This window comes from Ursus americanus, chromosome 23 (genome assembly GCF_024610735.1).
Source record: "Ursus americanus isolate L20-20 chromosome 23, mUrsAme1.1.p, whole genome shotgun sequence".
Taxonomy (NCBI): domain Eukaryota; kingdom Metazoa; phylum Chordata; class Mammalia; order Carnivora; family Ursidae; genus Ursus; species Ursus americanus.
The window spans coordinates 30,741,157-30,750,956 of NC_142149.1; the positions used below are offsets into that span (position 1 = coordinate 30,741,157).

The following is a 9,800-nucleotide window of genomic DNA, read 5'->3' on the forward strand; positions in this document are numbered from 1 at the left end:
CACAATACGTATGCCTCCCTCCAAAGATGGTGTGAGAATTAATGGAAATAGGATACGTCACCTGCTAGCATATAACAGGCCCTCAGTATCGATCCCCCTGCTTGATCCCTGCCATGTGGGCTGGGACTTGAGGAGCTTGGGGACCCCCCACCCCCACCTCAGGATAGCAACCTTGGTCAGTTGAGTCCCGGGGCCTGAGGTCCAGAGGCAGCACTTGGCCCTGGGACGTGGTGTGGGGTTCACGCTCCCTCCCAGGTGGTTTCCTTTGCTAATGTTTCTTACAGTTTCCAGGTTCCAAGTAAGTTCCCATTTGCGTTCTTTAGCGCAGCCCCGCAAAGGCCAGATGCGTTTGATATTTGTAATGCTCTGTGGTTCTATAATCTGACTAATCCAGGCAGTGGAAGTTTGCTTAACAGATTTGCATGCTGTTTTCAGACTGTATTGTTCCTCCCCCTCCTGGTGTGTGAGCATGAATGTGCCTGAGCCTACTCGCTCGCTGCCCCTTCCAGTTGGGAGACAGAGATTCGGCCACCCTCCATTCTAGCCAACCCCAGCATTTTGGAGGCGGTTTGGTTTGGGGGCTAAGATGGGAGTGTCTGCTGTTCCAGGTCCTGCCCCTGTCAGGAGAACCCTGCCGCAGGGGCTGAGCTGGAGAGAACAGAGCAAGTGCAGACAGTCTGGGGCACCAGGGCACCGGTTCCCTGCCCACCCCCACCCCAGCACTGGAAACCACACGCACACGCACACCCACATACACGGACGCATGCAAGGGTGCGCACATACACTCTTAACAACGCATGCGCACTCTTTCTCTCACATACTGTCTTACACACACGCGCACACATATGCACGTTGCCACCACCCCTGGCCTGTGCAGTCTGGGTCCTTGTTCAGTTCCCCTCCCAAACCAATATCACTTAAGTCAGGAGTCTGATGAGTCAGATCCCCTCGGATGAGCTATAGTGCCGAATCCAGGGCGTTCTCATTCAGTTTAGAGCTACATCAGTTTGGGAGACAATCTGTCACCACCTAGAGCACAACTCATTTCCATTCGTGGCACCCGGAAACACAGACCCTATTTGTTCTTGAAAGCCTGGGTCTCTTGACCTGTGGGCCGTGGCGCTTTGCTGAAATGACCACACGTGGCATCATGTTTTGTCTGCGCTGGGCCTGCTTTCTCCCCAGCTGGAGTTGTCGGGACTGTGGGCAGAGACACTGGTATCTTTGCCTTCCGGGGTCCAGGGCAGCAGCGCCCAACCTTTTGGGCCGAGGCCTCCCTTTCCCCCTCAGCCACACCCCCCGACCCCCAGGGCATCTGGCTTTCTATTACCCCCTGGGCAAGCAGCCGGGCTTGGGGCAGGGAGTGGGGACTTGGAGGGCTCGGAGCCAGGGAGGGCGGCCTCTGGGCCACTTGTGGCGCAGTGTCTCAGAATCACATATTCATGCTGACAACCACGGTCTAGTCCTAGAGATAATTTCCTTTCCCAGAATATGACCATCTGTTCCCGTGTATAGCGTGCTGATGACCTTAACAATTGTGCAATTTTAGGGACCTTTGATTGCAACGGCCTTTACAAACGGATACCATTGAGCAGGTGCTCCCGTTGCCACCCCGCTGAGGTACTGCCTTCTCTGCCCTGTGTCTCCGCCCTGCCCGGCACGCCGTACGTGTGTGCGCACTGGCATGCAAGTACGCGCGGGCCCGGGCCTCACCGCGCCAACACCTCTCTCCCCTCTTCCCCGACCCCTTGGCAGGGGGGTGGGGGCAAAAACTCCAGTCTTTCACTCTTGCATCCCTTTCTCCAGCTTTCATCATGACCCCCACCTTTTTTTTTTTAATTCTTCTTGATTCGATTCTTTTGATTCCTTTTCTTTCTCTTCTTCCCCACCCCTCATCTCTCTGCATCTTGAAATACAATCAAGAGTGTAGGAAACTGGAAGGTGATCTGGTGCTGGGCCTGTCCCAGGGGGGCGGAGGCAGGAGAACTCTGGGCTTCAGCCAAGCCTGGGGGCGGGGGTCAGGGCCAACCCCTCCAGGGTCCCACGAGATGGCCTTTCAGGTCCCTGGACCCTTGCGATCCCCCAGTGCTCACTGGCTTCGGCCGATGGGGTTCATGCAGTCAAACAGCCAGACTCCATCTTTGAGTGCAAAGAAAACATTTTTGCCAGTAACTACTGAGTAATTATCCAGATTACCGCACGAAAAGCAAATTAAATTAACAACATCACCTGCGTAACATGGATTTGGATCCCTGCCAGTTTCCTAACCTTTTAAACTGAGCTCAAGTTAATTAAACATTTTTTTAAATCACTTTGATGGGGATATGGAAGGGGCGGAGTGGAGGAGAAGGGGAGGTTGGGGCAGTCCGTGAGGGAGCCTCTTGCCATGGTCTCATTGGAAAAATGAGTATCTGTTGCTCTTGGGAAGAACCCCGAGAAGGAAGAGGGGCTCCTCGTGAAAGCTAAGTGTGTACTGTGTTAGTGCGTTAGTCTGGGGGCTTGAAACGTGGGTCTGTCTCTCTGGAAGAGGGAGGGTGACAGCTGAGGCTGGGCACGGGTCCCTGCTGGGGCAGGAGCGCCTTTCCCGCTGGGAGTTGGGATGGAGGAGAAGCAAGGCTGGAGATGGACTTGCCACTTGGGTTTGCGGTTAATCGGATACTTCCCTCATAGAGGGGATCACTCGAGGCCCCCAGGTCAGCCAGGACTCTCTAGGGGGGGCCCAGTTGGGGGACCAGATTGAGTTGAGCTCCACAAATCTCTCTTGGATTTCTCTAATTTGCTGCTAAGGAATCACCTCAACTAATGCAACCTGCCTCTCGTAACCGAATAAACCCCATGTGTGAAGCCTCCCCACCCCCACCTCCACTCCCCTTCAGCACTGACCCAGCCACTGCTGGCCAGAGCCAGAGGCCACTAACAGTTTGAAGGAGAGCTACTCACTACTAATGAAGCTGGGTTTGGGGGCCCCGGGGAAGTAAGGTTCCTCTGAGAGCAGCATGGGCAGATCATCTCCCAGCACCCTGGGGATCGGAGGTGGCTCCAGCCCTTTGTGGAGTCAGATGGGGAGGGGATGGAGCAGCCACCAGGCACAGCAGATCCCCGCAAGGTCAGACGCCCAGGCTGCCCGGGTGGGCTAGGGCTTCCCTCCACAGCCGGCCCTCCTGGCCAGTATGGGAGCCGGGGGAGAGCAAGGCATTCAGCCCGTCCTCCTTATCCAGCTCTAGGACCCGGTTCCCACACAAGGATAACATAGCCCAGAGATTGGCGGTAACACCCCCCCGCACCCCCAAAATGGATGAAGTGAGTCGACCGAAACACACACTCGTCCATAAGCGAGGTTTCGTTCTCTGCATTCAGTGCCATCCGTCCGCAGAGGCGGCGCCGGGCTCACGGTCGATTCAGGGAGACGCGGCAAGTCTGCGCGACCCGGACCTGTTTTTATTTCCTATAACCAAAGCTGGTTCTTTGCCGCAGTGGTTTTTCCTGACCTCCAGTCCTTGATAGGAAATAAAATATTTCTAGATTTTTTTTTAATTTGCATGTTCAGTTCTTGGCAGTCATTGACAGTATCTGATAAAGCAGTTTTTTAAACATTTGGCTTTGAAAACCAGAAGTTTAACCAGAAAAAAAACCCATCCCTCGTCAGTTTGCAATGCACCCATGTAGCTGCGTACCCAGCATGGCCACGTTCGCGGACCCCATTTCCTGCCGTTACCCCCAAGACTTCCACGGTGCCGTAGCAAATGAGCAAAAGAGCAAACCAGCGAATGGGTCGCAGAGCTGTCCACTCCCCCGCGTCAGGCGTGGCGAAGATGTCAGATTGCCCAAGCCGTGGTCCCAGTAAGCTGTTAGCCTGGCCATTTCCAGACGTACTCGGGAGCCCGGTGTAGTTGTACTTTGAAAGCGCTAGTTAAAAGTTGCAATAAACAGTACGTTTGCCTGACACATCTTCTCTCTCCTCCCGCTTCCCACCTCGTGTTCTCCTCTGGGCTTCCGTGACCTTCCGCGCCCTGCAGAGCATACCTGGATGTCCAGGCAAGACTGGGCGAAGTTTCTGAGTGGCCCTTTGTTTAGGTGATGTCATCAGACCTGGACCCCCACCAGCCTCACTCCCCACCCCAACCAGAGATGGCTCACTTTGGATCGAGGGTTGACTACATCTCATCATCTCACAAATCTGCTGTAATATAAGACAACAGCTTTTAAATGTGTACATAACCCATGATTTTTGGTTTTGTTTTGTTTTTCTTGATGGTTTCCCTTCCTCTTCTCTCTTCCCCCCCTTCTCCTTTTAAATCTCTTTGAATCACATTTGGTAGTGATTTTGACTTAGTCCGGTAGTCATATAGCTTTAATATCTAGTTAAAAGCTAACCATAGTATAATTGTTATATTAAGGTATTATTTTTTTCTTAAAAAGATTTTTTTTGTTGTTGCTTGTTTTGACTCCGTTCTCACTTTTAAAGGATGCTGAGATGGTAATATTACTCTCAATGTTTTGGTACCAATTCTGAGACTGTATGGATTTTCTGGTGGAGCTGTAGCCTCGGAAGCAAAGTTGTGAAGTGTGGGGCGGGAGGTGGGCATAAACTTTCTCCTTTGCGTCGTGTAAGAAGTGAGATGTAGTAGGCTGACTAACAGACTCTATAGCTGTTCTTTTTTGTGACGTCTCTTTGTTAACCTAAGTATATCTATTTTCGGCAATAAGGTAAGGACGACCATGTTTCGAGTGTCCTCCTTTTCTATAAGTGCTTTTTTTCTGTTGAAAGAGGTGATATTATAAGGTTTTTTGAAATTGTGAATTCTAAAAAAAGAAACGTTGTAAATACAATTCCATTAACTACATAGAAACTATTAAGAAAGAGAGAATCAAAAATATTTTTGTGAGGGAGTCGGTCTCAGGCAGTTCGATGCTCTGTGGAAGGAGGAGGGGAAGGCATGATAACCAAGTCAGTTCCCAGGCGGAAGGACACCCCCCCCACCCGCCGCTGCCAGGACGACCCCGGGAAAAGTGAGAACACTGTTTAGCTCCTTCTGTCTGTGTGATAGACCTAAGAACTGTATTAGTGTCATACCAGCATATTAACCTCTCGTCTGTGCACAGCTTCAAATGTTACCGTCTAGTTAGATTTTTATTTAAAATATGAAAAACTGCTTTTCCCAAGACGTTTTTTAAAACAAAGCTACAATTTTAATATTTAACATATTTAAAGTTTCAAAGCACACCTGTTTGGCTTGGGTGGGGAGGGGGTGGGGGGACATTCTTTTTCAGTCTTAATTTTTAAATATTTGATCATTTTCTATTGTCCAACCATTTCAGCACCTCCAAAGGTCCCTAGGACACTTTGCCTCTCTTTGCTCCCCTGCCCCCCACCGGCCCCCCCAGCTCCGGGGTGGGGGGGGCCCCCTCGGGCCAGGGACAGATAAGCCTGCATTAATTAATAAAACCTTTTCTCCATTCACTTCCTATTTACAAATTAGGAGAGCAACCTTTCGGTTTATATATTTTTTTTAATACCTCAGTGCTGCAAGTATCACCAGAGAGGCTATGGAAGAATTTTTTTTTAATTTATTGTAGATGTAAACAGAATTTTAAAAATAAAAAAAAGTATAAACATCGCTGCACTGTGACTGGTGGGAAAAACTGACAGTTTCCTGTTTGCACATGTTTAACATTTGGCTGTTAGAATATATGGTCCTCGGTTGGGGAAAGATACTTATGATGAAGGATATTTTTTAATTTAACTTTTTTTTAATATTGGTAATAGGTCGGCAACAGCAACTATAGAAGTACAACTCAATAGATGGCATTAAAACATATTGTAGTGTGGATATATATTTTTTTTCTTTTTTAAAATGTGATATTGACGTTTTATTAATATTTTTTAAATTGTTACGTTTATAAATTTGGTACTTAAGGCACAGCCAGTATGAGACACTGAATGCGACATTTATTATAAAGAGCTGCTGCACTCCTATTTTTATAAATTTTACTAACAAAGTAGGCTAATGTAGACATTCACAGACATGGTAGGGCAAAAGCATCTTCAAACAAAAGGCTCCAAAATGCTCACTCAGAAAGAAAGAAAAAAAGCCTTTTTCAATTCTAATTAAACAGCAAGGACATTTAAGGAAAAAAAAAAAATCTTGTTTTTCCGATTTAATGTTAGGTTGTTTGGTGAGGGGTGTTTTGTTTTGTTTTGTTGCGTTTTGTTTTTTTCTTTCTTTCTTTCTTTTTATTTCCAAACAACCAAGTTAAGGAAAATGCTGGGCGCTTTTAAAATATCAAACCTTGTTCAAGTGATAAAATAACAAAACAGAAGTTTTATTAAAAAAAGAGAAAAAAGAAAAAAGACCATCAATTCCCAGAAATTCAGTGTCTAGACGAGGGAACTTGCTTACTCTTACGTCCACGTCGGCGATGTGCCGTGTAGCGCCTTCCTTTCTCCGCATTCCCCATCACCTCGTAGAAGACTCTTTGTTGATCACTGTCTGTTAATAATGTATAAAATGGCTATCTTGTAGGCGTACTGTCCTCGTACTAGTGTAGTGACTTTTTTTCTTCTCTTTCTTCTAGTACATATTGATAGGTATAACGTAATTAAGGTTTAAAAAAAATTTAGACATAGTTATTCAGATTTAGGACCAGTAAGGATAGAACTTTCTCTTATTTATGAAAAAAAAATTGCTAATAATTTTGGGGCAGTTTTTTCCTTTCGATTTCTTTTTTTTCAATTTCAACTTTTTATTTTATTTTTGCTGATCTGATGTGGTTTCAACTAACCCAAGGTCTCATGATGTTCAAATGCCGGCAGACTCTACGGCGTTTTGTAGATTCCCACCCCCCCCCCAACTGTGAAGGGGTGTGCCATACTACCTTAAATGCTAATGCTAGATATGCAAAACTGGATTTTTTTAATTTATTTTTTAAAAGAGGGAGGCATGGTATATTAAAATGATTTTACTAAGAGAAAAAAATATTTTTTTAAGAATGCTCAGAAGAAATTGATAATCTGTGTGAATATGTTTTAGATGTTTATAATACCTTTTGAAGAGACCCAGTAGCCCATAGCACAAATCTCGTGGAAATCTGATATGTTTTAATGTGGCTACCTAGGTTAAAGTTCACGTTAGTCCCCCCACTCATCTAGAAGTCCATTTCGAAAGATTTTTGTAAATTATTTTAGCACTGATGTTCAGCCTTGTCTTTGTTTCAGTTAAGCTCAATGGCGCACATGGGAACCACCTTCCGCCTTCCCTGGGGGAGAAACCCTCTTGGCTGATGGCTTTTCCCCGGAATCACGAAATAGCCACCGGGTGACTTTCTGGCTTCCAGATCCATCTGCCTGGGACCCCCGAACTCCTCTCCTCCCAAGCAGAGGGGAGTGAGTGGCATTAGCTCCCGGACCCATTCCTGGTTCTACCTGGACATGGAGCTTGACGGGGACGACCAAGCCTTTGGTCCCCTCCCCAGGAGCTTTCTCAGCCCTGGTTTGTGGCCTTCCTCACACCCATTGGGAAAACCAAGCAGCCTCGTGTTCTAACCCAGTCGCTCATTGGCTTGATTCAAACGAAGCCCTGACAGGCCTTTGCGTTTCTATCCTTCATAACCTTCATCCTAATTTGAACTCGTAGCTTGGACTTTAAGGTAGCATGGCTCTATTGCTGTCAATTTACTGTTTCACTGCACAGCAATTCACAGCCAGTGAATGTTACACACATCTTGCTAGACTAGTCTAAAAATCATTGGGTAATTGTTGGTTCTAATGACCTGAAAGGTGTTCAGTTTTTGTTTTCGGTTTTTTGTTTTTATTTGGGGGGTTTTTTTGAGGGGGGGGGTTCTTTTTCATTTGGGGATTTTGAAGAAAAAAAAAATTTTTTTTTTTTTGGTTCCAAATAGAAAAACAAACCCGATTTTCATCTTTAGTGCAAACGAGGGCTAGGGACTTAGCCACCACCACGCCACACTGCTTCATCCTGCCGTTCGCTCACTGCAGCATAATCAAGAAAAAGCAATATAGTTTACTACATTTTTATTGAAGGTCAGCCATGCTTTCTGTATTATATTGCATATGAAATTGTTTACAAAAGAAACACTAACTCATACTTCTCTTTATCGGTTGGGAGTGGCACGCAGGGACAGAGGGAGACTGTGGGAGAGGGGGGCGCGGGGCAGAATCTTCTTTCTTGAATGTGCTTCGCCAGCCGGGCTACCTTCCAAGGAAGACGAAAGCAGGGAGGGGGGCGGCAAGCAGAGGGACGGAGGCTGGCAAGCACATTGAAGAGAGACGCTGGCGGGCTCCTCTGCCCTCCCCCTCAGCAGAAAAGCAGCAGAATCCGCTCAGCCCGGTCCTGGGCACAGACACTACACAAGGAGACGCTGTACGTTAAGCAATACTTTCATACTGTAATATGTTTGTTTTCTTTCTTTCTTTCTTTTTTTAACCAAAAAAAGTAAGTAAACGAAAACAAAAATATCTATAAATAAAACCCACCCCTCTGGGGAAGCAACCTTAATTCAAACACTTGGCTATCAAATAATCAGAATGTATCGTCTCAGACGGGATTTCATTTCCGGGAGGCAGGGGCACGAGGGGGGGGAGGGGGTCTGAGAGACGAAAGTTCCCGAGCCTCCCTGGAGGGCTCTCGGCTACTGTATTCTGTACATACTGTACCATCCTGTGTGGAGTCTGTGCGTGTCCTCTTGCGTAGCGTGGGCTAGCCAATCTACCGTTCATGGTGTATCGTAAACTCGGAATTCCATATGTAATAAGATGCAAGTCTAAGCGTTTCATGTGGACATAAATGTATCTAAATAAAACTTTCCCTAGCACTGTGGCTGACCTCACCCTTACTTTTATACTTTAGTATGAAACTGATGACAACTTTGGTAGTGAGTATTTTTTTTATATATATACATATATATGTATCTATCTATATATATATCAAGCATCTTTCAGGTCTTTGTGTGTGGCTTTCTTAAAGCCCTGTTGTAAAAAATTACTATGTGGATGGCAGTCTCTCACATCACAGATGTGGAAAGTATAATTTTATATTTGTATTTTCAAATAAATAAGTTTGTGAAAGGTTTCCATCCTCTACTGTGGTCCAGAAATCAATGTGTTTGTCTGACAAAAAAAAAATAAAATACAATAAACTGTTTTGAACAGAGTTGTTTGGTGTTCTTTCCCTTGCAGAGGAGGGCTGGGGGGTGAGTAGCTGTTGTTTGGTTTGGGGGGGGGTGTCACCAAGCACACCTGCCTTCCCCCCGCCTCTCAGCACCAGTGTTGGTCACAGCACCTCCAGTGGAGCAGCCCTTCCACTGTCCCCGGAGAGCTGGTGGAACATTTTTATGAAGCGACAAGAGCATTGCTGTATCAGAACAGGCTGAAGAAACCTCAGAACCCTTGGGTGGGCAGGGAGCAAACACCAAAGTCCCATGAGATCATGGGACCCAGATGGTAGATGTGCGTCAAAGGAGCTAAGTGGCTGTCCAGGTGGCTGGCCTCTGTTATCACCAGCCTGCAGGAGAAGATGTAGAACCAATTCCATGACCCTCGAGTAGGAGCCTGAAAGGGCATTTGGAAGCCCAGCCTTGGCCCTCAAGTTCAAAGTCTTGCTTAATAAAGAGAATTTTGTAAGATCACAAAATTAAAGGTGTAAAAAGAAATAGATCATCTGTGACACTTCCGCCTTCTATCAAATAGTTGAGAGAAAAGAATTGAGACACAGTTCACGGAGCGCAAGGTCTAAGACTTGGTGGTAGCAGTCAAAACATGGTCTGAACCAGAGGGATTCCTT

At 46.5% G+C, this 9,800-nt stretch overlaps 1 protein-coding gene across 8 annotated transcripts in view; it reads left to right on the forward strand.

Moving 5' to 3' along the window:
* MSI2 (musashi RNA binding protein 2) overlaps positions 1–9,170 on the forward strand; it is a 387,367-nt gene extending 378,197 nt beyond the window's left edge. For 4 of the 8 annotated variants that reach the window (XM_087854525.1, XM_045773328.2, XM_045773331.2 and 1 more), the window contains 2 exons: positions 1,550–1,620; positions 4,017–9,170. In XM_087854525.1, the coding sequence (XP_087710651.1) occupies positions 1,550–1,591 (42 nt within the window). In that variant the 3' untranslated portion in view covers positions 1,592–1,620; positions 4,017–9,170. The remainder of the gene's footprint in view (positions 1–1,549; positions 1,621–4,016) is intronic. The other 4 variants (XM_045773329.2, XM_087854524.1, XM_045773333.2 and 1 more) reach the window with 2 other exon arrangements.
* The last annotated feature ends 630 nt before the right edge of the window (positions 9,171–9,800 follow it).